Raw genomic sequence first — 27,788 nt, 5'->3', positions numbered from 1 at the left:
AAACATTTTCTAAAATGCATCTACCCCTTATTTGAAGTTCTGTTGTCAGTGCTATAATCAGATGAGACCTTCGTCTTAATGCAACAAATCGCTGTCTAATGACAAATGTAAAAAAATCAACATAGCACCACTGTTGCCTGCAATTGATTATGTAATAAGTGAATTAAATAAACCCTTGTACTGGGTTTGGAATGGGTAGAGAATATGTCCTATAGCTCATTAGAATATACCCAGTAATCTCAGTGGATTTGGGGTTGGTATTTCATTTGGGTGAGGTTTCAGTTGTAAACGGTAATCAGAAAGTTTACTTGATAAATACATTTGCAATATGTGGGAAAAAATGTGTTGGGAAAACAATGGGGTGAGATGGATGATGCCCTGCAGAGAACATGCCTGCTCACGTGATCATATACCTCTCTGCCATTGGCCACGTAAGTTGATATCATATATAAAGTGGCATGTTAGGATTACTCAAAACCTGAAGAACTAAATGCACACATATATCTACTTTTATTTATTCTCGGAGCTCTGTGTGAGGGCTTTCCAGAAAGACATTAAGAAGCTTTTTGTCTTCACCTCATTCAATGAGAAGGTATAGTCTTTATCTTATAGCAGTGGTGCCCAACCTTTTTGTCACCAGGACCAGTGCTTCCATGAGAATTTAATGCCTGGTGATCTGAGATGGAGATGAGGTGGTGATGCTAGCGCTGGGTAGCGGCTGCTTCACTTCCTCGCCCACCACTCACCTGCTGTGCGGCTGGTTCCTAATAGGCCATGGACCAACGGGTACCGGTCTGTGGCCCAGGAATTGGGGACCTCTATCTTATAGAAATACTGAAAATATAGAAGAAGTCTTCATAGCCTCTCGATTTAGTGAAAATATCAAAGACATTTATCACTACATTTATCTAGGATGTGACCATGACCAGCCTTTGGAAAAAACAATAAGGCTGATGATCAACTTTTCAAAAATTAGTCAGCATAGGAAAATCCTACTCAGTGGAAAGAATTAAAATTTTCACATATCTGTAAATACAGATGTTAAACACTGGGAGGAAAGCAAATAAATTTTATCCCTTCAACACAATATTACAAATACTTTTGAATGGAACGATATGGGCGTATGCTCTGGATATAATAGTAAAAAAAATGCAAAAGAAATTATACTTGCTATATGATGCTAATATGCTAATTTTAAGACATTTTATTAAATGTATTTACTCAATAAACATGTATTGATATATCTCAGATGTTAACAGTAGTTGCTTCTGGATAGTAGAACCAAAGGTAATTTTTTATGCTGGTCTGAAGTTTTCAAAATTTCTATGTTAAATATATATTATTTTATCAACATAAAAACAGTAAAAGTCTTGAATCAGACAGACGCACAAATTATCATGTGATACACACATGAAGATATGTTTTCAATTATGGAGCTTTCCCTCTGGGTGATCTAATTCCACCCCTTGCCAGACAGATGTGCCCCCATATGCAACATAACCAGACCAAGGTTACACAGCAAGCTCAAGACTGCTCCCGGCTAGAACCCAACTCTCCTCACTCTTGTTCAGATTCCACTCACCATACCTCTACAGTAAGATATCACTGTGTTACATCTCTTCGAATGGCTCTGCTGTCTCCATGGCTACAAGGGGAAGTAGGGGTGGGGGAATGGGGGCGAAATGCATAGATTCTCCTCTCAAAGAGAAGAAGTAACCTCTGACCAAAGATGGGACAATCAGATATAGCTTATCCAGTGAAACAAAGTTGAAAAAACAATGAAGTCACCTCATTCCAAACAGGGTTGAGTTCATTATCAACTTTCTTTGTTTTCTTTTTCTCATCTGCAAATAAAAAATAAGAGATATCAATCCATTAGAAATATTTGTAGAATATGTACCGTTCATTTGTTCATTCAAAGAATACCTCCCTGAGGGCCAGTGATGTGCCTGCATCTTCCCATTAATCTGCCTAGGATGGAGGCTACCTGAATGAAATCTTTTCTAAAGGGAGCAATGCTTTTTTTTTTTTGGCCTAAAATGTTTTTACCATCACCAGGTCTAAAGAAGTTAAGGGATGGGGGACTCAAAATCATGGAAATGCCATGATCCTCTGCTTCTCCTTCACCAACTCCTGCAGACCAAGGCTACCAGGGCCTCTGCATCTCTAGCTTTTTGCAGAAAGAAGCCAATGAAGCTAACCTTTGCCGTGCAGGTGTCCCAATTTTATACATGAAGACACTGAGACTCAAAGGAAGTAAGAAATGTATCTTGGCTCATATGCGGTAGTGATGGCCTGATACAACCTGGCATTTCAGCTCTGAAGCCCATGCTACCTCTGTGTGTGATAAAACCCCAATACAGCTTAAGGATTAAGCTGGACTCCCTTCCATGGTCCTTGGCACAAGGTAATTTGTAGATAAACACTTTCTAGGACCCACAGAAAAATTGAGGGTTTCCTTTACTCCTAGCCCACATTTTTTGAAGACACAACGTCTTCTTTCTCTGTGTTGGAGACTGGACAGCACACCTACCTGGATGAGTAAATGTTAATCCATTTGCTGTTTAAATTTCCTTAGAGCAAAGTCCAAAGAGCAGAGGCTTCTACTAAGTCCCTAAGTCTCCAGATCCTCACCAAAATGAAAGCTAATGTTTGAATACAAAATGCTTTGTAAGCATTAGCTCTTCTGTTTTCAGGGGAAAAAAAATTTCCTCCTGTGTGTCTCTTTCACTATCACACAGAAGGTTCAAAACACTTCTGACACAAGATGTATGGGGGATGGATGTTCTCCTGCCAAGCAATTTTCTGCAATACCATATGGGTATTCTATAATTTAACTCGATTCTGACACTAACTACTTGGAGTTAGCCTAAAATCTCACAGGTTAAGGGGCCAGTCCCACAAGACTGCCCACCGCCCCATCCTCCACTTCAGACACCAATAGCAAGTCCACGTTGCCACTTAAGCTTCTGACAGATCGGCTGTAGACCTGAAGTTCCTGTGATTCCTGCTGTCAGGTTTGATTAGTTAGCTAGAGCGGCTCACAGAATTTAGGCAGACACTTATGTTTAGCAGTTTGTTAAAGGGCATGATAAAGGATACAGATTAACAGGCACATGAGCTACACGAGAACAGGAGCTTCTGTCCCCGTGGAGTTGGGGTGCCCCACCGTCCCGGTACATGGATGTGTTCCCCGACTTGGAAGCTCCCCAAACCCCATACTTTTGGGATTTTTATATTAAATTATTAACTCAATTTCCAGCCCCTCTCCCCAACCCAGAGAAATGGGAAGTGGGGCTGAAAATTCCAAGTTTCTAATTCTGGCTTGGTCTTTCTGATGACCAGACCCCATCCAGGATTGTGCCCAGAGTCACCTCATTAGAACAAAAGATGCTCCTAGTGCTCTTATCACTTAGGAATTTCCCAGGGTTTTAGGAGCTCTGTGTAGGGAATGGGGATGGGGGGAGACCAACATAAATATTTTCTATTATCTTACTTCATCTAATCTCCTTAAAAACCCTAGGAGATATGTATACGCATTTTCATTCCCTTTCACAGCTAAGGAAATTGAGAAGTTGAGTAACATATTCAGTCACCCAGTTAGTAAGTGGTAGGGTTAGGTTTTGAACCCAGGTAGTCTCACATTGGTGGCCGCATTTTGAACCACTCCTCAGCTTCCCTTTTACTGCTGTAGGATGTAGGAGGTAGTGGGTTTTGTTTAACTGAATGTCACATTGCTAAGGCTCCCAGCACATGGCCAGCAGTGGGACTAACCACATCATTCTTCCAAGACCTCAGCATAGCAGAACCATGAGTCATTACCCTCACTCTGCTAAACAGTAACTTTTCCACTTGAGTGAGCTCCCACAGCCCCACCGCCTTCCCTTTTTAAACTGCAGCATGACCTTCCCCATCAGCTCATGCCTAGACCTATACTACTTAGCTCTGACTGTGGCTTTTTTATGTGACCTGCAGAGCCCCTCACTGGATCTGATTCGATGTCTCCTAGAAGGTGTCCTGATTTTCCCTCCCACACTTCCATATTCAGCCTATTCATCCCTCCCCTCATGTGACAGAAACCTCTCAATCTTCCTCTCTGGTGACAGTACAAGAAAGTGCTCTTGCAAGAAAAAGGAGCCACATAAAGTATTTATAAACTGACAGAACTGGACAAATGGCTTCTACCCACCATTATAGCAGCTCCCTCTAAATAGCCATCTTCAGATGCCAGGCTGTGCATTCTATACAGTGTCTCTAAATTCTTGCAACAACCCTGCAAGGTAAACATTCTCATCCCCATTTTACAGACAAGGAATTGAGAGGCTGGTTAACCTGCCTAAGGTCACACAGCTAATAAGGAAACAGAGCCAGAATCTGAACCTAAATCTCCTTGGCTCCAAGCCTGAGTGTGTGTTTGCCATCATACTACAGTGCCTCACTGGAAGCTGCCAGGAATGCTGGATAAAGAAGATACATAAGTATAATATGTGTGATAGGCTTGTCATCCTGGGCATTGGCCACAGGAAAGTCCAAGGTCAGGTTTCAGGGAATCCTGAGACTCTCTAAGACTATTTGCTCCAATATACAAAATATTACATCAGTGAGTTTAGGGGGGAGAGAGTTTATTAAATGAGTCATCAGACTATCAAGTGAGTTAGTGACCTTGACAAAGGTTAGGAATTCCTGATTTCTACAAGCATAAAATGGTACCATTAATCTTCCTCCAGCTCACTAACACCCTTGCTGTCATTATCAGGGGTGGGTAGGTAGAGAATTGAGTCTGAAGGGAGTGAATCTGGACCCTGAGACCACGACAGATCTTTAAGAGAAAAGATGGGCAATTGCAAGCAGTCCCAGCAAGTAAGAAAAGCAAGAAGGCAACGAATAATTTACAGACTTTGGGCACAGGGCTATGGGCTAGGGCTTGGGTCACTGAAGGATGATATTGAAGCAAAATTTCTGTCTCCAACTCTCCAAGATTCCAGACAGGGAGCTAAGGGTACCAGAGAGGTGGTGGAAGGAGCCAGTACTCACTCACTTGAATTGAATCCTAAACCTAGTTACTGACCTGGGAACCAGAGCAGGAGAAGCAAGGCTGCAAGGCTATCTTGATGCTGAGGCTGGTACTACTGACCCTCCCACCCCGGTAAGGACAGGATTGTTCCCGAGTCAGCAGTTGAGGACTACGAAGAAGGTCACTTGTTTATTCATTTATTTCCAAACATTTACTAAGCACCTACTGTGTGCTAGTAACTGGGGAAACAAAAGAATGTAAGATAATTCCTGGTCTTAAAACATTCCACAAATGGAGTATATGGGCTATAGAAAAGAAGCAAACAAATTTTTACACATTTTCACCAAGTAACAAAAATCCCCTGCCACGTCTTGCCTGCTTCATTCTCATATTGGCACTTCCTCCTGTAAGAGGCTGAGTAATGGGAATAATGACCGGCCAGGCCAGGTAAAAGGACCCCATATCTCAGCCCATTGAAAGGGCCCACTGAGTGAGTTCTTCCACAAATCTTAACATCCTCATTCTTCTATCCAACAAATATCTTTGAGATATCACTTGCCAGGCACTGAGATGGACACTGTGGGGGATACAAAGATACCCCAGACATGGTTCATGCCCTCAGGTAGCAGTAGGGAGGAAGATGTGGCCAGGTGACTGATATAGAAAGAAGGCTTCAGTTGCCATCAGAGGGGTACAGATGAACATACACATTTATCAGAAGGGGAGGTGACTTCCAGCTGTGGGCACCAGGTAAGGCATCATGGAGGAAGCAGAGGCTGAGCTGGGGATCAAAAGACAAGGATGGATTGAAATGTGGAGCTGAGAAGAAGAGGTCATTTCAGGTGGGGGCAATAGAGTGGATAGGTCAGCCATGGAAGAGGAGCGAAAATAGGTCATGTCTGGGGACACTGCACAGCTCAGTTGGCTGGAACCAAGGGATGCGGAAGGGAGTAAAGGCAACCAGGCTGTGTGGGAAGGTTATGGTCACACCGTGAAGCTGTGAATGCCAGGCTTAGCTTCATTTGGCTGATACAAGCCACTTAGAAAGGAGGGTGTTAGAAACTGGACTTAATAACTTCAAGAAGTTCGTAATCCAATGAGAAAAACAAAGTTGCCCAACAGCTCATCCAATACATGTTCCTGAACACATGATTTGGTTGTGTGTCGAGAACAAAGGGGACAAGTTGAGTCCCAGCAGATGTAGGATGACCACAGACCAAGTGGGACTATTCAAGTGAAACTTTCTGCTGTTCCTGGCACTTGAGAATAATGTTGATGCCAATGGCACTTCCCTCTAGGGGGCGCTCACTCCCAGCCAGGCACGCACTAAATCCTTTACTAATTCCATTTCATTTAATCCTCCTAACAAGCCTAGGATGTAAGCACTATCATTATCCCCAATGTGCATATGAACAAAGCAAGCCCCGAATGGTTAAACTGCCCAATATCACAGAGCTAGAAAGTGTTAAAGAGAAAACCACAGGCCCCAAATGGTGTCATTTGTGCTAAAACCCCATGATACCAAACCTAGATTTAATACCTAGTCTAATTGTAGTTTCAGCCTCTCGCAGACACATGACCTTAATCAACCAGACTGGAATTTTCTGGTCAAGTACCAGGTAATCTGTCACGTGGGCGCTCTCCATTCCTCCCTTCCACCCCGCCCCCCGCAAAAGACAATCTTCATGATAAAAACCCTTCTAGTTCTCTTCTCCCAAAGAAAAGATGTCTGGGCCCCCAAATAATCTTTTCTTTTCTTTCGTTAATAGCTCCCTTGACCCACCTTTCTTCCTCTAAAAACTTTCCATTTTGTACAACCCCTCTGAGCATCTTTCTAGTCGCTAGATGGGATACTGCCCAATTCATGAATCCCTTAATATAGCCAATTAGATCTTCAAAATTGCTTGGTTGAATTTTGTTTTTTAACAGAAGAAATGCTCTAACTTAGGACTGGTCAGACTCTAGATTGCATGCATTTAAACATTGTTCCTCCTATCTGCCTAGCTAATAGGGGATGAGAAAGGCACTAGCATTAGCTCTGATCCTCCTAGAGAAACCCAGCTCTCCTTTCTGGAGAATCCCTTCCAAGAAGGAGACTCTAATTTTTATTAAAATGTGCATACATTTTGTTGAAAGCCTATTCTCACACATAAATATGTTGGCCAAAGAAAAAGTAGATAAATTCTTTTTTCAAAAAAAGTAGATAAATTCCTTTCTTGTCAGCTGCTATAGAGTCACATGTTTATTTTATCCAATTATTTAATCCTATCTCTTTTTTTTAAAAAGGTCGAAGTTGCAGGCACTAAACCTCAGATTAAATTACAGGAAACTTCCCTTCTCCATATCACCACTTCCCCCTGTTCCCACTCTAATTTTATTAAGATGACTGCTTCTTCCTATGGAAAGAAAGGGATACCTTCAACCCAGAACGTAATAACTGATTCAAATGCAGAATACACCCTAGACAACGACTCAAGGCATTCTTTGCGACATTTCCTGTTTTTTGATTAGCCACTACTTGCTTCTTTCTCAGTTCTGTGAAGGTCACCACTGCAGTAATTAACCTGCATGCCAACTTCTGAATAACATTTTCCTGAGAACTGAATAAGCACTCTTTGCCAAGCCAGCACACAGCTTCTTGCACAGAACTATTTCCTTTACTGCCTACCAGACAGTGTGTTGGACTCTATTGAAAAGGCTCGAGAGACACCATGACTCCTAAGACTGGATTTCTAAGAGGACCAGTGTGATGGTTAATTTTATGTGTCAACTTAGCTAAGCTATGATGCCAGTTGTTTGGTCAAACACTAGTCTAGATGTTCTTGTGAAGGCATTTTACAGATGTAATTAACATTTACAATCAATTCTCTTTAAGTAAAGCAGATGACTCTCCATAATGCGAGTAGGCGTCATTCAAATAGTTGAACCCTTAAGAGCAAAATCTGAGGTTTCCTGGGAAAGGAATTCTGCCTCAAGACTAACATAAAAATCTTGCTAGTTTCCAGCCTGCTGGCCTTCCCTGTAGATTGCAGACTCAAGACTGCAACATCAGGTTCTACTTGAATTTCCAGCCTGCTGGTCTGCCCCACGGATTTCAGTCTTTCCAGCCCCCAACAATCGCATGAGCCAATTTTCTCCTCTCTCTCTCTCTCTCTCTCTCTCTATATCTATATCTATATCTATATCTATATCTATATCTATATCTATATCTATATCTATCTATATCTATATCTATACATATCTATATATATATAGATATATACACACATAAATATATATGTGTGTGTGTGTGTGTGTGTGTGTGTGTGTGTGTGTATGTGTGTGTGTGTGTATATATATATATATATATATATATACACACACACACATAGGTTTGCTTCTCTGGAGAGCCCTGATTAATATAACCAGTAACACCAGGTGCCCATGGAAGTAACATCTTCAATGGTGACACATTTTAGAATCTTGTGATCTGTAGTCAGAAGTGTTATCCATTATGCCACTGGCCTCCTTCAATAGTAACACATTTTAACTACTTCCAAAGGGCCCCAGTGACCAGAGGAAGTGCTCAGTGGTGCTGGGCACAGCCCTGGTGGAGCAATCCTCTCACATGGCTCAGTTCCAGACCTCTGTGGCCCGCCTGGGGCAGCTGGCATGTGGGTGGTGACTGCTCCTCTCTGGCTGTCAGCCTGGCAGCCACCAGCATCTGAGAGAATTTCCACAAGAACAGGGGACAGAGAAAGCTCTAAAGAGGGCCAGCAGGAGCCTCCTGCCCTCAGAACTTGAAGGGACCTGGCGGGGAGCTCAGAGACATGTGGCCCATCTAGGTTGACCTGGCTAAAGTACTTCTGACTTTGTTGTTTCCCAAAGCTGGCTGCCCTACTGCTCCAGGAGATGTTGCCAAACAGGTTTTAGGGGAAAGGCATTTTGGCCAAAAGGCAACTTGATACAAAGCGAAGCTGTTTTGTACATTTCTGAAGTAGTCAGTGATATCATTGATAAATGAGAAAGCCCAGACAGAAAGACAGGTGGGGTCATTGTTCCACTTTCCACATCCAGTCCCCCACTGGTCTCCAGAGATGCCCTTTCAGGCATACGAGCTCTTGAATCAAAACCAAACCCCTCAAAAGAACTGCAGGCAAGCCCAGTCGACCTAAACAACCCATACAGAATCTTCTTCCTAAAAGCTGACCCCAGCGAGTGGTCACATTCCAGCTCTGCTAACTGCTGGGCTGCGGGTGGAGGGAGCCAGGTAGGCCAGTCATGTGGACTGGCTGCCTTGGTGGAGAACTGTACCATGGGCCTCTTTGGTTTGTTTGTTTATTTTGCATGTGAACATCCACTCTGTGCCGGGCACTTTAAACACATTCACCTCTAAGCCTTACAAGAGAGGTATCGGAATCCCCATTTTACAGGTGAGAAAACTGAGGTTCCGTGATGTTAACTGACTTACCCAAGATCCTAAGCTCCTAAGAGGCAGAGCTGAGCTGCATCCCCAAGTTGGCCTCGTTTCCAAACCTGTGCTCTTGACCACTTCCGTGGGCTGAGGGTGCCAGGCGACCTGCTACATTTTCACCACTTATAGCTGAATGACTGGGCCACTTACTTCAACTCTCAGTATCTAGATTTCTTCATTAATAAATATTGGTACCTAATGCCCAGGAAAAATGGCTACCATATATAGGGCTCATAATATGCCAGGGCTTTATATAGGTAATCTGTTACTATTATAACCCTTATTTTGAGGCACAGTAAAATCAAATAGCTTGTCCAGGGTCACCTGCTAGTAAGAAGCAAAGCAGAATTTGAATGCAGGCACCCTAGCTCCTCAGCCTCTTAACCTCTCCTGCCTCTGGCTGGTATGTTTCTGAGGCATAACTTGCTAGACAATGAATTCCCTTCAGCAAATTCCCTTTAAACCAAGCCTGAGGAGATGGATTGCTCCTAGAGTTTCAAAAGGGCCTTGCAAGGCCTACGTGTCCTATAAAAGGGGATGAAAAAGCCCACTTCCCACAGTCGGGTTGAGGATCAAATGAGAAAGCATGAAAGTGCCTAGGACATAGGGAACGCTCCTGCGTGTTGGATCCGAATCATAAACTGTCTCCATCAGACAGAGGATCCAGGTCCTCTGCCTTCCCTGACTCCAAGACATGCTATCAAGAGAAAAAAAATAGTCACAGAAAACAACTTTGAAAATAAGCACAAAGCGCTCAGTTAAAATCTTGATCATTTGATCCTATCCTTCCCAGGCCACAACTTATAGCTAAATTAGGCTCAGTCTCATATCCTATATTTAATAATCTCTTTAAATGGACTTTTTGCCATTGGCAGCAGTTTTAATCCACTGTCCTCAGCCCTCCCTCCTGGGCTGTGCATGGCTTGGGCCTTTGGGCTCTTTGGTGGGCTATGCTGGTCAGTTGCTGCCAGTCGGAAGCAGAGCTGGGAATCGAGGGTGTTTGCGGATTTCTACCTGTTAGTGGGATGGGGATGGAGGATAGACTTAGGCAAAGAAGATCCAAGCACAAAGAATGCCAGACATGCACGTAGCCAGCCATGGGAACGTGCACGGGACTGAGAGTCTCAGGACCAGGGTTCTAGTCCTTTCTTGCCTCTTCCTAGCTGACCAGCTTTGGCCACTCTTAACCTCTCTGAGACTCAAGTTCCTTATTTCAAAAATAAATATAAAAACAGTAGGTGTCCCGAACACCTGCAAGAGTTGTGAGGAACAAATGATATCAAGCCCAGGAGAGGACTTTTCATTCTGTAATTACCTTGGGAGGAGGCCCCTTCCTCAAGCCATGTCATATAGGGGAAAGCCACCATAATGTGTCCAACACATGAGAGAAACCACAGGGCATTTGGAGCCCCAGACAAGTCTTCTGAGGCCAGAGGTATCTGGCCCAAAGGCAACAATGCCCCAGGTCCTGGCATTGGTCTGACCATATGCCCCAAGGATGACTTTGCCCAAGGCAGTACAATGGGTGGGAGATAGAGCCTGGGTGTCATCCATAGGGATCTGAGCCCTGAGCCCCTGTACATTATTATCCCGAGGTGGGCCGAATGTAACAACCTCAAGACACAGGGTTGTTACAGCCTCAGTAATGGGCATGTGGGTCCCTGGTCCACCCAGAATCTGCTGTGGGACCTTGAACAAGGCAACCCACCCCCTCCCCAAGACTTGGTCTCTTCATCTGTAAAATAAAAAGCTTCATTTTCTGGTGAGAGTTAAACAAATAAATACATGCGAAGCACTTAGAGCAGTATTTAATAGCTAGTGAGCTCTCATCATCAATATAAGAGAGGAGAGAGGCAGGGGCTGCTCAGGTAGTGAATTGTGACAATGAGGAGAGGTAAGCAAAAGGGAAATTTAAAAATTTTTAATAATGAAAGAGATAGAAAGGAAAGGATTTTTTTTTCTTTTTTGTATTATATAAGCTATGCTATTGGGATATAAAAGGTAATGAAAGTAATAAAGCAGAGAACTGAGGTGAAGTGGAGACTCACTCTGCTATTCAAATATCAAATTTTTAATACTCTACATATACAGTAATAATTTCGAGTTTTAGTCTCCACTAATAAAACGGCTTCAACTTGGTTATCAGAGGAATTGATTCACTGCTAAGCTATGTCAGCTCTGAGCCTCTGAGTCACAGCATGTCATAAAGGCTTTCCTTGCCCTGTGGAAATTCCCCCCAAAGGGCTGGGTTTTCTTTTTTTCTTCTTTTTTTTTAGTTCTTTTGTTCTTGGTACACATTATTCCTCTTTCAGCCTGGTTCCAAAGGTCTCCAACACACTGAACAACTCAATTTGCTCAGAATGGGTGGGAGGCATTCATAGTTTAACTCGGCTGTTTTAGGTACAGGTTGTGTGTCTCTTCATCCATGATGAACTCAGGGAATAACAGGGACTGCGGAGTCAGACAGTCCTGAGTTGAGTCCTGACCTGTCTCTACCTCAGTTTCTCTATGGGTAAAACGAAGATGATAATAATGCCTACCTCCTAACAATGACGTGAGGATTAAAGAAGATCATACACACGGGTGTGAGCATAGTGTGACAATTTAACAAACGGTGGTGCTGGCATAGTAAGTGGGTGTCACTCAGGCTATCCACCCACGCCAAAATCTCCAAAAGACCTAAGTTGCTATGAACATTTAAAGCACTTTCTATGTGCTTTCTGTTTACTCATGATTATCTTCGAAACTGTTCTCAGAGGTAGGGACTATTATTCTCTCCACTTTGCAAGTGAGAGTACTGAGGTATAGAAACACTGGGCAACAGTGAGTGAGATGAAGTCCTGGACTCTTAATCACATTGGCTGTTCTCCCACTCTCTGTGTTGTTCAATAAGGTCATCAATAACCACTTGTGGCTATGTGCATTTAAATTAACTAAAATTAAATAATATCAATAATTCAATTTCTTAATTAGAGACACTGATGCGGTAGCTAAAGTAGAGTCAGGACGAAGTCACCTCTGTGGCAACCCAAAGCCCCATGCAAGCTGCCAATTGCAGGGGAGCAGGAGTAAGAGACCCACTAAGTCAGCCAATGTACAGACAGGAAATGGATGCCGCGTGCAAGGAGGAGCAGAGGCATGAGGCCGCACAGTCCCTGGGGGATGCCTCCCTGCTTGACACGATCTGGTTTCTGTGAGGCCCGTGACTTGGATTCTGGGAGATTTCTATTTAGCTTTAAGAGAAAAACAAAACAAAAAAACCCACACTTTATTTGAGCAAACTTGAGTGGATATGTGCTCCTTGCAATCAAACAATTCCTGACCTTGACTCTTTACCCTTCAGGTAGGACAACTGGGTAGGAAGGGAGGGACCTTAAGTAAATGAGACCACAGCCCAGCTTGGTTGAGGAAATGTCCCCCTTTTGACCTTTGAGAAAAGAGCAAATTTGTTTTTCATATCACTTTCTATTTCCATGCCTTTCCTCTATCTCTTAGCAGCCTCTGTCCCTCTAGTGTTAGATAGCCGATGCTCTCTTGCTGCCCTCTTGCAGAGCCACCCCACCCAGCCCTATACTCCCCTAGCAGGGCGAACATGAAGGATGGCAGTCTGATGTCTCCGTCTCAGAAGAGCGTAAGGAAGGATGGTCTCATTAGCCTGGCCAGTGCAGTTTTCATATTAATTTAATTTAATCGGGCTGCTTCCTTTGTATATTTGTATTCATATTCCTTCCTTCTTACTCATTCTAGCCCTGGAATAAGCTCCCTCTGCCCTGGAAAGCATTTGCCTCAACCAGTTAACCCTCTATTAGTCCTTTGACTGCTACAGCTGACCCCATGGACAATGTGGGACGTAGGGGCACTGACACCATGTAGTCGAGAATCAGCCTATAAATTTTGATTCCTTCCAAACTTAACTACAGTCAGCCCTTCGCATCTGCAGATTCTACAATATTTTTGATCTGTGGTAGGAAATCTGCAGTTGGGAATGTGAAAATACTGTTTTCATTTCGCAGGTAGTTAAATCCAGGGATGGAAAACAGAGATAGGAAAGGCTGAAGGTATTTACTGGAAAAAATCTGGGTATAAGTGGAGCCACACAGTTCAAATCCATGCTGCTCAAGGGTCAGCTGTACTAATCTGTCCTTCACAATGCTGCCTACTGTCTGCCCAGTGGTTTATGAACGAAGTGCAATTCCTAATCACACCAGATCACTCCTTTGTCAACCCTACCGCACAGGCCCATGGCTCCCCGGCCTTTCTGTGCTGTTCCAAAGCCTAGAATGTCTTCTTCTCATTATTTCTGTCAAGTTTCCATTCATCCTTTAAGATTAAGTCAACTGACACCTTTTCCATGATGCTTTTCACTCTTCTATCAGCTCCTAGGTTGTAGTTTTTATGACTGTTCCGGTTTGTATCTCATTTTTGTGTTCTAGCTAGGTGATTTCCTGGCCTAGAAAACTAAACCGTGTTATGTGTATTTTTCTAGACCTGATTCCTCACATACTATCTGGTGCATTGTAGGGCTCTGTAAAAGTGAATGTTATCAAATAGGGAAAGAAATTTAGAAATTCCCATGTGCAATTTCACATATATATTCATTTAATCCTGCAAGGTAGGTATTATTAAGGACACTGAAGCTGAAGATTTTAATTCATTTGTTCATGAGCACATAGGAAGTAAGGTATGGGAAGTGGGCTTCTCATTCAGGCTCCCAAGCCCAGGGCCTTTGCATTCTAATGTCCAATAGGCTTTGCACCCTCATGCCTAATGCCAAGTTAGCTGATAAGGCTTAAGGTACCAGATGCCCCACCAGAGATTTCTGAGTGAAAACTCTGCTCAGAGCCATTCAAAGCACACCCCTACTCACCAGAACAGCTGTCCAATAGAAACTTCTCACTGGGTAAGGTGACTGTTGCCATGTCATGGCATATGCACTATGCATTATAGACCACAGAATGTTTCATGCGTGAATTTTTAACATAAAAACTGGCAGCATTCCTTTTCTTGTCAGGATCAAGAATGGAAAAAGTTCTCCAACACTGATTTGCCCCTGACTGGCACGTGCTAGGAAATGGTTATGCTCAGTGTTCAGGAATATGTGAAGTGTCCCTTTGCCAAGGCTCATCCACAAAGTACCTGAGAGAATATCAACTGTAATTCTTCTGAAAGAGGGGAGATTGGCTGACTTCTGATGGTCTCTTTTAGGACCAAGAATCAATGATTTCATTGCACCTAGATGTTTGTACCAAATCTCCTGCCAGCTTGTCTCTTCCATGGCCAACATTTAAAATGAATATTCAACAATTATATGATGACAATGGAAACTAGACTTTTGGTGGTGAGAACACGGATTTCAAATTGTAATGTTGCACACCTGAAACTTATATAATGTTATAAGCCAATGTTACCTCAACAACAAAATTAAATTAAGCTAAACTAAATTAAATGTACATATTCGACATCAGTGATGTGACAGGTGTTGTAGAGGATATAAAAATCCCATGTCTTCCTGGCAGGGCCAAATCCCATAGGAATGCAGAAACTCACCAGTAAGCCCAAACCAGACAAAAACCTTTGGCACATCTTGAGGGCATGCATGGAAGATGTGTTGCGGAGGAGGGAAAGAAAAACAAGCCACGTTAATTTATTTTTGAAAGGCAGTTGTGGCTTTATAAATAACTGAGAGCCTGTAAAATATGTTTTTGAGAAATGTACCTTTGAGAGTTCTGTGCTTCAACAGGGTGGGGCCACTTTCCTTAGGTGGTGAGAGTCTCCAAGCCCTGTTCTCCCGGAAGTGATGGGAATGACTCAGTAGATTAAATACTTTTGCCTTCCAGAGTGTTTTGTAAATTCATGTATATCTTGGAGATATTGCCAGTTCAGTGGTCACCACAATAGAGTGTCATAAGAAAGAGAGTCATAATATTTTTGCTGGTGGAAGGTCTTGCCTTTAATTTGTAAAAAAAAAGTAAAATCTGTGAAGCACAATAAAGCAAAACACAAAAAAAACGAGGTATGCCTGTACAATATAGAGGTTCTATGATAGTATCAACATGGCCTGATGGTCGATTTGAGCCAGTGGGAATCATCTTGACTAATCCTATGATGCATCCTGGGTAAATTAAGGTGCACTCGCCAGCTGCTTTCACAGATGATGGTGAATGAGATCCACTGGATCTTTCTCCCATCATACTTCACCATTCTTAAATGGAATCTCATAATTTTTCTGCTTATTTAAAAGGTTATTTTTAAAAATTTAACTGTAAATTTTCAAAGAGCAAAGCACTTTTTGCTAAGAATAGTCAGAAAAGTCCCTATTGCATAAATTATGGCCTTTGAGGATCACGACAGATCTACTTTCTTTCAGATAAGCCATTACAGCCCATTTTGCAAAAGAAGAAAAGATTCTCAGAGAGGTCAAGTGGTTTGTTCAAGACTACAAAGTTGATAAGCTCATTAGAGGAGGGGGTTCTAGAAATATCTAGGATTTCATTCCAAAAACATGTCTAAATGAAATAAGGAGTATCTGGAAAAATAAGTAATAATATGACAATTATTTGGTGACCATCTGGACAACAGCAGTAGCCATTCTACAAGACAAAGATCTGTACAAGACCTGAGGTGAGAGAAAATTCTGGCTGATTGAATGGACGATATCATAAGGACAGAATGTGAAAACTGTTATAGTTGCAACAATTATGCTCCTTAGGAGTGGCATGTTTCATCTGAATGCAATGTTGCCACATTGTAAAAGCACAATATAAAAGTGCATGAAAATTTCCTCTTAATTAATTTTTTACAAGATTTGACATAGAGAAGAGCCACAAGGAAAATGGAAGTCAAAAGCAATATCCAACAAAAGCATCTTTAAAAGAAAAGACAAGAAGAAAACACAAATACACACACATACATACACACACTAAGACCAGGGAATCTGACTTCAGAAAGATTCACAAAGATATTAACTATAAAGATGTCCACTGCAGTGCTACTGCTAACAGGAAGTACTTGGAACAACTTACATGTCTATAGCAATAAGTCAGGAAGAATTCAAATCGAACTGTTCAGAGTAGTTACCCTTAGGTAGTAAGAGTGGGGGCAAAGAAAGGATAGAGGGGTATGATGAGAATTTCCACTTTTTAGTTGTATAATCCCTTCTGGATTGTTAGTCTTATTTTTAAATGCAATATTTTCTATTTAAAATTTTTAATGTTATATTTAAAAAAATTTTTTAAGTAAAAAACCTGTTATGTTTGGGGGTATCGTAAAGTCTTAGAGTTGAGAGAGACCTTGGAGGTCTGTCTAAATCTAATTTCAGCCAGATGCAGCTTCACAGTCTGGCTGTCTGAGTGATACTCAAAGGAGAATGGTCCCCTCTGGCTCACAGGCACTTGGTCTTAAGGGAATCTGGTGCACCCCAAGAATGTGAAAAATAATATAAGCTTTGCAGTTTTCATAATGTACTCCCACACTGCTAAATATCAATGCCATTCACATAACAAGGACTCTAGTAACCCCCACATGTTCATACCAGGTCCTGAGAAGTTCAGTAGCAATCTCGGAAGGGGTTGAACCTGAAAGACTGAGGGCAACTCGAAACCAGTTGTTTTTCAGTGCAACACATTCCCAACTACAGTGAAGCAGCAGCCTAACAGGGCCTCGCAGTGTCTATATGGCATCACCATTAACGTGCCCATTACTTGGGCATTCTTCCTACCATCTTTAAGTTTGAGAAGAATTGCTTATTGACCTCGATGCTTTATGTACTCAAGGAGCAAAATTTTACATACTTCAGTAAACACAAGCCTTCTTCGGTGACACTTTTATCTTCTGTTCGGATTTTTTACATCTTACTGTACCCCACTCTACTCTACTCCACATCATGAACTACATTTGCCTTTGTTCTCTCTGATGGACATATCATGTTATGGGTGTCCTCAGTTCTGTAAGAACTTAATCTTACTTAATTTCACACAGTGCTCAAAGTTGGGAGGCACACCTGGAAAGGGTTAGCCATCACCAGGGTTTTAAATCACTGGAAAAGACTGAAAGTTAGACAAATGCCATATTCATTACCATATCTGCTCTAGTACCTAAGGCTATGCCTTGTATATCTTGCTAAGAGCAGGTATTCAATACATGGCCTGTAAAATGACAGAATCTTAAAGCCTGAAGGAACCTCAAAGACATCATCAGTTCCCATCATCCCATAGCTGAGAAATTTGAGACTCAGGTGGTTAAAACTGAGTCATCAGATATTTAGTTTATATCAGCCAGAGTCCGGTTCTTCCTGCTCTGAGTTTAGAGTTGTTTCTTCTGTCAGGTTGCATGTCAAATGAATGAATGACTTTACCACTACAACCAAAGGAGACTGGAAAAAAGACTAGAGTTAAAAATCTAGTAAATGTGATTGTTTGGAGAGACTATATTTGCCCAATTTTAATGAAGTTTTCCACTTTCAATTGAGCGTTTTATGTTTATAGCCTCAGACATAGTTTCAGTCACTTAAAATATTTGATCAATGCATATCACTCCAGGCAAAGAACAAGTCAACTTTAGATATAATGTTAAACTCTAATTCCTTTATAATCTATATGACTTGCCTTAAATAATGACGTCCCCAGACTGACCTCAACTTATTTTTATATGTCTTTACATGTCAATGGTGAAGGAAACAAACATTTCATGTTATATCCCTATTATGTAATAGCTTTAAGAAAAAAAAATTTAAACCTAACGCATGTAAATGAAGTCTGATATATCATGACTACATGATATTTATTAACCAGATCCTCAAACCACATTGTCCTTTAAGAATCCAACTTATGCCCTTCGAATCTTTTATTTATTTATTTTTTAACTAGACAACTATTTGGCAGCTTTGGGTTTCATTCCTTTCATTTTCTTGCTCATCCTCATAGGTAGAGGTTTGAGAAGAGAAATAGGGAGATAAAACAGACAAAAGAAAAGAGAAAGGCATAAATTACCCAGAAACTGGAAGGGAGAAGTAAGTAGTCAAGTTCCTGGAGGAAGGGAAAAATGTGGCGAGGCGTGGTCAGGAGGCGTGGTCAGGGAACCTGTGCCCATCAAGGCTCCCACCCTCTTTGCCCTCTCCTCTTATTCTCCTTCCTCCTGCCAAGAAGCAAGATGGAAATCTTACCAATGATCTTGGACAAACAGAAAATAATAAAGCTCCTAAACCCAAATTCAGACACATTAATCCAGCCAAAACTGGAATCACTTTGCAAAGCCAAGGGAAAGTGCCATCACACCAACCACTCCTGCCCCGGTCCATGGCAATTAAATATCATAGGAAAATAACCTTTTGGAATTACAATGGGCCTTCTAAAGATGATCTAGTCTAAACCCTCCTTGCCCGTTTTGCAGAAAAGAAAACTGCCATCCAGAGAAATGAAGTCACTTGCCCAATGTCATTTGGCAAGACCTACTACAAGTATATCCCCAAACTTCAGACTTGCTTTGTTCAGAGCTGTTTTCCTATGAGCAACTTCAGAGGTATGAAACATAAAAAAAAAAAAAAGTCCCAACTTTGGAGAGATGAAGAACAATTACATAGAGGCACAAAATAACAGGAAAACAAGCTAATCCAAAATTATAACTTCAGCTCACCTCTCAGAAGGCCGTGACAAAGCTGCAAAGAGGCAGTTTAATGGAGTAATGTTACCTCAGACAATTTAATTGCACTTTTTCCTCCTTTACCCATTTCTCACAGACAGAAACAATGAAAAAATGCATATTACTCTTATTGTGAACCAACACAGACATTTTTGATACCTAAAATTTGAGGGTTAACAAATACATTTTTCTCTCCAAGGGCTTACAGAAACTACCTTATTAGAGTTAAAATAACAGGTCTCAAAGCCCTGGGGAAAATTAAATGCCTTCCACAGAAATCAGACCTTTCCCCTGACCTGCACAGGTAACAAACTCCACCTAAAGCTGGAGAACCTTGGCTTCACCAGTCATCTAAACGCAGACTGAAAGAACGTGACTCCAGAAAACTAACATTCCAAAATAGAACTTGAGAAAAAGAAGAAAACTTTTCCTTACCCTTAAAAATAACAGAAACAATAGGATCCGGTTTCCCAAATTTCGTTTTGGGGATATTGCTGGCAGATTCCACAATCACACGAAGCATGGCTCTCAATGGGGAGAAAGCAAGTTTCAGCAAACGAAGTTAAGGAGACATGGGCGCTGGAGCTCCGGGCTGCACCGCCCCTGGAGAAGAAGGTCTGACGGACTTCTGCGAGGAGGGAACAGGGAAAGGCAAGGGGTGGATCTCTGACGGGTTATTTACTGAAGCCTAGTGTAAACTGATATCCAAACTCCCAGCGTCTCCACAATGCCGCAAGCACTCACATATGAATTCGGAAAATGTGGAAGTGAAAAGGACAAAACCTCAACTAAAAATTATTATGTGTAACGAATGAAACTGGAATGGTTGTGGAGGTAATAAATGTGGGCAGGTCAGGAGACCACTAAGACTCTGCAGGCTTTAAGCAACAATTTGTGAAATCAAATTGATTTCTGCCACTGCTTTTATTCTCTTCTGAGCTTCATGTAGTTATAAAACTTGTCATTTTTTGAAAAATTTTACTTTTGCTGTTTCTTCTCTCACGCTTGTGAACACACCCACTCAGCAATTACTTACAGTTAAAAAAAAAAAAATTAGTTAAAGGGTGTCCCCTACTGTATGGCAGAGGAATAACTGAGTTTATTTCAAGCGATTCCAGTACGGAGGCATTAATATGGGTTTACAAAATTGTGTATTGGGGGCTGATTCTTTGCTTTCCAAAAAGATTCACCATAGGATTTCTTTAGAAATCTTAAGAGATGAAGCTAGGCACCTTTTGCTTTTCAGGCACTCAAATTGTTAGATAAATATCTTCTCATTGATTATCTTCAACTTTAGATCCTTGTGACCAACTATTTTATACACTCTTGCTGAATTTCTTTTGCAATAGTGATTCCATTTTTAAAAATCTGTGCTTTTCTTTATAATTTTTATGCAAAAAGAATTGTTTGTTTGTTTGTTTGTTTTTAAATGCCTACAGCACTTGGTCTTCCTAGGTGATCTCCCATCCAAGTACTAACCAGGCCTGACCCTGCTTAGCTTCTGAGATCAGCCAGGATCAGGCATATTCAGGGTGGCATGGCCATAGACCAATATGAATAATTTAGATTTGCTTGATTATGACCTTTATATAATCATATAACAGAATGTACATATACACACACATACATATATTCATACAATATGAATTTTTTGATATATTATGACATTTATAGAAACAAAATTATATTATACTGATTCCTTTATGTTTTGCCTTTTTATATTACATTATATTACATTATATCGTGATTCATCCATGTAACACTACTTTGTTTAATTTCATTGCTACATGGCATTTTGTTGTATGAGTGTACCACATTTTATTAATCTATTCTACTCTTGATGGACATTTGGAATATTCAGAGTATGGGGCTATTACAAACAGGTTTATTCTGAACATGCCTATACATGTTTCCTGCTACAAATGTGCATGAGGACATTTAGGGTCTACTCTATGAGTGGAATCGCCAAATCAAAGGGTATATGCATTTATTCAGAATTACTAGGTGATTCAAAAGCCACAGTGGTTGTACTGTTTACACTCTCACCAGCAGTGTATGAGATTTCTCGTTCATATACTAAGCAATGTTAGATTTTTAAATGTTTGCCCTGGTGAGTTTACAATATTTCATTTGAGTTTTATTTTGCATGTTTCAAATTACTAAAAGGTTGGGTACCTTTTCATATTTATATTTCCTAATCTGCGAAGTAACTGTTGAAATGTCTTATTTTTTTGCCGAGTTCTTTGTGTTTTTCTTACTAATTTGCAAGAACTTGTTTATGTGCTCTAAACTCTAGTCCTTTGTGGGTTTTAATTTTAATACACTTGAATTTATCAAATTTCCTTTATGATCAGTACATTTTTCATATTAAGAAATCCTTTCCTACCCTGAGATCATGAAGATATTCTTTAATATTATCTTCTAGAAGTATTTTGTTTCATCTTGCACATTTAAATATATATTATACCTGTAATTGATTGTCATGTAAGGTTAGAGGTCATGTTTCATTTTTCCCATATGAATATTCAATTGATCCAGTACCACTTATTGAAAACTTTGTCTTTTCCTCAAACCTAGGTCATATATCAGTTGTGTAAATGTTTGTGAGTCTGTTTCTATGCCCTCTATTCTGTTTTATTGGCCAATCTCTGCACCAAGACCACCGTGTTTTAATTATAGCTTTGTAAAAATTTCATAATAAGATTTCAAGCAAATCCTTCCATCTTGTTCTTTTTCTTCAAGTGTCTTGCCTATTCTTAAATTTTAGTGTACACATTAGGATCAGCTTATCAAATTACAAATATTTAAAAATATTGGAATTCTGTTTTAAATTGCATTAAACTATAAATTGATTTTTAGAGAACTAACGTCATTATAAGTATTTCAACCCCAAAATATATTGCATCACTTTATTTACTTAGATTTCTTTAATGTCTCTTAGTAAAGTTTTATAAAATAAATGTTTTCTGTTGGTTTTTGTAATTAGCCTTTTTAAGATTAAAGATGTTCTCTTAATTCCTACTTTGATAAGAGTTTTTAAATAAATAAAATTTCCATTTATCAAATGGTTTTTTCTTTATTAGGATATATTTTTATGTTGAATATGGTGAATTACATTGATTTTCTAATGTTAAACTAACCTTGCATTCCTGGGATAAACCTAACTTGGTTGTTATATTTTAGGCTTTTATATTGCTGAATTTGTATTGCTAATAGTTTTTAACATTACGACTTTTGCACCTATGCTTATGAATAAGACAGACTTATAATTTTCCTTCCTCATTTTGTCTTTGTCAGGCTTTGGTATCAAGGTTATGTTAACATCATAAAATGAGTTGAAGAATGCTGCTCCCTATTTTCTTATTATTTATAAAAGTTTGTAAATTTGGAATTATTTCTTCTGTTAATTTATTTTATAAGTCATACCTCTATTTATTTTATTTCATTATATATATGTTTTTAATTGAAGAACTGATTCAATTTTTTTCTCCCTTCCCCTTCCTCTCACCCTCTGGTAACCTCTATTTATTTTAAAGAATCAAGGTGAGATATGATGTGGGTGTTAGCTAAAGCTGTGCTGGTGATCATTTTGCAATATATAAGTGTATCAAATTAATGTGTTGTACAACTTAAACTTACACAATGCTATAGGTCAGTTATATCTTAATAAAGCTGGAAGAAAAAAAAAGAATCAAGAAATTTTACTAGGTTTGCTACAAAGTTAGAAGTTCACCTGTCTTCACCTCCAACATTTTCTAGCAGCATTTCTGTTCCCAGAGGTTCCCACTTTCAACTCTTTTATCTGGTTGTCTGGATATTTATCTCCAAATAACATGCTTTTATTTATACCTTTATATTTTCCAGTTTGAGGCATTATCTACTTGTTTCCTAACAAGGAAAGGGAAAACTTATCTTTATTTCACCACTCCTGAATCCACTCACATTTTCTGTATCCTATCCACCCAATATAGATACATCATAAATTTGTTTAGGTCAAATGTTTACATTATTGTTACTATATTAACACTATTTACAACTGAGCCATGAAGTATGCTATAATGTGCTTTATACATTTTGATTTTTTTTTTAGTTTATACCTCATTGTTGCTTTTTGTACCTTAAACTCTCCTCAAATTGTTTAAATCCCTCAACGTGTTCAAATATATTAGGTGTTATACCAATTTCATCTTCTTAAAGAGACTTCTCCCCGCATCTTCTGAATAGCTCTGATCTGCGATGGTTTTGCTCCAGAGCTACTGCATGGCTACTATCCTGGGGCTTCCCTTTGCATCATCTATCCCTTTGCATCTCTCTTATTCGAGATTCCATAGCCTCCTCTTTCTTGATTTACTTCCTTATATTGGTGGAACATACACCTTTCTTGTTTGAATGGCTTTATTCTACTGTCATATTTAATTGATAGTTTGGCTGGAACAAAATTCAAAATCATTTTCTCTCATAAAAATATTATTCTGTTGTCTTTCGGTTTTCCATGTAGCTCCCCCTTCTCTAGGAGAGTATGTTACCAGGTGACTTGCAGATGTGGTCATAGACCTAGCTTTAGTGGAATATAAGAGTATGGTGTATGCTGCAATACACCACCAGATTCCCCTCAAGGAATGAAGAATTCATTACCTAGAGCTGCTGGGAAAGATGCCAGAAAAGTCCCTCCACTGTCAGCCCTCTTTAGGACGCCCACACCGAAGAACACTGCCTTGTCCAAGGTCATGTTGCCTTTTAGGAACAGCTTAACTCCAATGACTGATCAATGCAGAAATATAAAGGCATGCCCCCCTTGCCCAAGTGATGACAATCTACGGGGCCATCCCAGTTCCTGGGCCCCTCCGTGGGGTCAGCTAAGGCTGGCTGACCCCATGGGGGAGCCCAGGGACTGCATTAGGACTGTATCACTGCAAATCCTGCTTCCTTCTTCTTCTATGGTACTGATCTCAAGAATACTTCCTAAGAATTGTCCTTCACACTTAATATTTATCTCAGAATTTTTCCCTGGAGAAACCAACCTGTCACAGTTGCTGTCAGGAGTGGTTCAAGAAAGCAATGCTAAGATGGGATTTGAGACTCAATCATTAACCACCTAGCTGGAAATGAGGACCCCATCATTGGTGGTAGGTAGAGCTCTGATAGTTCCTGGCACAATGCAATTGTAAAAAGTGTCACCAGTGGTGAACTGAGCTGGTATATCAATGGAAGGGAATGCATTAGTTAGTGCCATATGCCAGGTAGCTGACAAAATTGGAGGAAATAATAACTGTAAGGACTTGGATTTGGGTGGCTATTGCTAAATTCAATTGATACTCTAGAAAAGGGTAACAAAAGGTTGAGAATGTTGATCATCAATAAAAAGCTAAGAATAAAAGTTAGAGGGGCCTCCCTCCAACAGCAGGAGGGTGTGAAAGCTCAGGATCAGAACTAGGACTTGGTCATAAAAGAAAGCAAGCTTCAAAGAAGATTGAACTCCTAACCAATACATTCTCCTATGACAAGGTCAAGGCTTTGCTTGGGAAAGAATAGGACCCTGATATATGGAAGTCTGGATTGATGCCCTTGAAAATCTTGAATCCCAAGCTTCCCCTGAACTCTAAACCTGCAGGAGTAGTGTGCTTCTCCTTATTAAGGACAAGCGCCCCTCCAGCTTGCCTGGAGATGACATAGAGGCCTCTCCACTGCAGAACAATTTGTTCTCCTCTCCAGACCTGCCTTTACTTCTCCACTTGACCACTAGACCAGTATCTAGGGTTAAGTCCCAACATAATTCTGCTGAGAATGTGTTAGTTCTGCTGAAAACAGAAAGGCACGACAACCTGAATAAACTACAAGACACAGCCACCGTGTCCTGACAGGTGATGGGAGAGTACATATGAGACTGGATTCTAAGGGTACAAGATCAAGGGGCAGTGCAGAACATAAATTTGGATAAAAGAGAGTTTATTAATACGGGTGCACTCCCTTGGGATACTGGATTTCACACGTGGCAAGGCTCCTGGAAATGGTGTGAACATACTGCCAGGATTGCTCCTAGAAGCATGGAAAAACAGTGTACTACCTTAAGTACGGGAGAAATATCTAGATTTCTCTGGCAGACAGATTAAAATGCTCAAAAATGTGGGCATTATAGAGTGGATAAATTGTGTAAGATGAGAAAATCCACCACATGACTCTGTCCTGCAGAGGCTGGAAAACACATCATTTACCAAGGCAATCATGTGTCAGATATAAATCTATAAAGTTCCAACAAACACTATTAGAAAAACACTTGAGAAATATTTCCTTTTGGAAAAGATATGTAAGAGTAAGAGTTGGACTTAAGAGAAAATTAACACAGTGATCAGCTAATTATTCATAAATACGTTTGTTTGTTCAACAAATACTTGAGCATCTGCAAGAACTGTATATTGGGTGCTGGGGCTTCAGTAGAGAATAAGCCAGCCCTTGAAAATCCCTTGGCTAGTGGAGACCACGTCTCACACCTATCACGTACTGCTTTTAACAACGCTGGGAGCTAGGACTCCTGGGGTCATCTTTCCAGCTGACTAAGTTGAGGCTTAGAAGAGTTAAAAACTTGAGCCAAGAACCAAACTCACTGTTTTCTGAGCCCTGCTCCCTTTCCAACTTCCTCTCAGCTGAGATCTCATATTTTGCCGTTTCATTATTCCTTACTTTTTTTTGTCAAGTAAATTCATGCATTAATTAGTCCATGTGAGTGACCTTAGGCCTGTCCTGGAGCATTGAGGCAAAAGGGACAGAGAAAAGGAACTATTTAGAGAGGAGAGACTTGGCAAAAAAATCTAGACATGAGGAGCAAAGTAATCAAGGTAGCAAAGAGGATTTAACAGACAAGAAATGAAGATAGATTCATAATATCTTATTCCAATTCCAGTTTTACAGAATCTTAGGTATTACCCAACAGCAATTGTCAAACTGACACCCACAGAGGGTCCATTGTTAAGATCTGTTTGCTGAAATACTTCTTTAAGAATTATTTTGGCTGAAAACTAAAACTATTTAGTAGCTTAATTATGGAGTTTTGCATAGTGATAGATGTTATTTTGAAATAATATATAGTATATTTATATTTTGTTCCTTAAAAAAAGCATGCCTGTCAGTGCCTAAGTCTACATGGAGGGCAGGAGAGAATAAAGTATTTTTTAACACTCTGTACCATTATATTGTCATTATTCAAGGCAATTGGGAGAGCTAAACATATGACAGGAATGAATCTGACCTTCTACAAGTATTGACATATTTTCTAAAATAAAACTAGAGAAATAGAATAGGAAAAAGAACTATTTTAAGTCTTGTGCTCACTTTTATGGAAAAATGTAATGTTTGATAGATAAACACCTTGCGTCAGACCTATAACTTCCCTAGTAGAAGGTTATCTTTACTTTAAGCAAGACCTGTCCATTGTTTTTGTGCATCTAGTTAAACACACCTTTTTCAGCTCCCTGGGAAGAATAACCACCCTCAAGAAAGCATGCGATCTTGTTAAGGATCCTATAATCCAATCATGGAGATTTCCCTGCCTTGTTTTCTAATCTTCCTTATACTCCCTAAATGTATTCTAAATTCTAAATGTATAAAAGAAACTGCAGACTGTGATTCTAGAAGCATCTGTTGAGATCTTCTTGCCAGACGTGTTCTATTTGGCTCAAATAAACTCTAAAAAACTCTTATAAAAATTCTCTACAGGTTTGGACATTCTTATGTCAATAATTTTAATAACTCCACAGAGTAAAAATTAAATTTTAAAAGGAGCTAAGACAGGAAGAGCAGTCAGTGCCCAGAGAGCTGTTCTCTTCAAATAGAATGTACCCTGAGTCAAGAACCAAGTCAGGAAATATTACAGACTGGCTAATAAGAATTCTTCCATATGAGATTAGCCAGCCAGAGAAGATATCCAATCTGTTAGGCTGTTACATTTCTCTCTGTAAATGTATAAAGTTGAATTTTGACTCCTTGTCCTCAGATTCCTTGGAGTAAACTGTCAACATCAAAGCACCACCGCCTTGTGAGGCCTTGTGCTGCAAACTACCAGCTACTCGCACTTCATGCCAGGCACCTATTCGAGAAGAGCAAACATTGATAACATTGATTTTCAAGTCTAATGACAATTACAAAATTAAAGCTACCAGGCTAACGAGCATCCTGCCTGCTCTTCTTCCTTAGGTATCCCCAGTCACAGGTGTTGATGTAAGAAGCTTCCAAACCTATAGAAAATTTTTATGAGTTTAATTGAACCAAAGTGACAACATTGCTAGGAAGCAAGAACTCAAATGCTTGGAGAATGACAGTTTCGCAATTTCTTTTATACATTTGGAGTTAAGGAAGGCACTCCGGAAGATTACATGAAGGTGGGAAAAAGCAAGGTACAGGATAGTAAAGATTATGTGCTCTCTTGAGGGTTTAAAAGAGATTACTTTGGCATTTCAAAGTTGTATTAACCCAAGAACAATGGAAAGGGCTTGCTTAAGGCAAAGAAGTTATATGCCTGGGGCATGACTGCTCACCTGACCTGTCCAGTTAGGAATTTATGATCAGAGCACCCTGTGAGGTTACTTTCAGTCATTGGACTTGTCAGATTCATTATGGAGCTCCAAGGGGAGCTCCTGCCAGAGAAGAACCTGGGGAGCAGATGTATCCTTGGGGTGTCTGACCCAGTAGGCA

The 27,788-nt window shown here is 40.3% G+C and overlaps 1 protein-coding gene, 1 long non-coding RNA gene and 1 pseudogene across 2 annotated transcripts in view; all 3 read right to left on the bottom strand.

Moving 5' to 3' along the window:
* The window catches only part of MYOF (myoferlin), a 132,962-nt gene extending 113,100 nt beyond the window's left edge, over nt 1-19,862 (bottom strand). The window contains exons 1-2 of the mRNA XM_039870907.1: nt 19,539-19,862; nt 1,789-1,844 (exon numbers count right to left, since the gene is read on the bottom strand). Coding sequence (XP_039726841.1) covers nt 1,789-1,844; nt 19,539-19,626 — 144 coding nt within the window. The 5' untranslated portion in view covers nt 19,627-19,862. The remainder of the gene's footprint in view (nt 1-1,788; nt 1,845-19,538) is intronic.
* On the bottom strand, nt 11,523-19,532 carry LOC120609298 (uncharacterized). Its single transcript, XR_005654724.1, has 2 exons — nt 15,183-19,532; nt 11,523-12,700 (listed from the first exon to the last, which is right to left on the bottom strand). It is a non-coding gene; the product is annotated as an uncharacterized LOC120609298 (long non-coding RNA).
* A 671-nt stretch (nt 19,863-20,533) lies between the features above and the next one.
* LOC120609943 (uncharacterized) lies at nt 20,534-20,652 on the bottom strand (annotated as a pseudogene).
* Nucleotides 20,653-27,788: the final 7,136 nt, after the last annotated feature.

The sequence above is a fragment of the Pteropus medius genome, unplaced genomic scaffold, assembly GCF_902729225.1.
Source record: "Pteropus medius unplaced genomic scaffold, Ma_sr-lr_union100, whole genome shotgun sequence".
Lineage (NCBI taxonomy): Eukaryota > Metazoa > Chordata > Mammalia > Chiroptera > Pteropodidae > Pteropus > Pteropus medius.
This window is presented reverse-complemented; position numbering and strand designations above follow the sequence as displayed.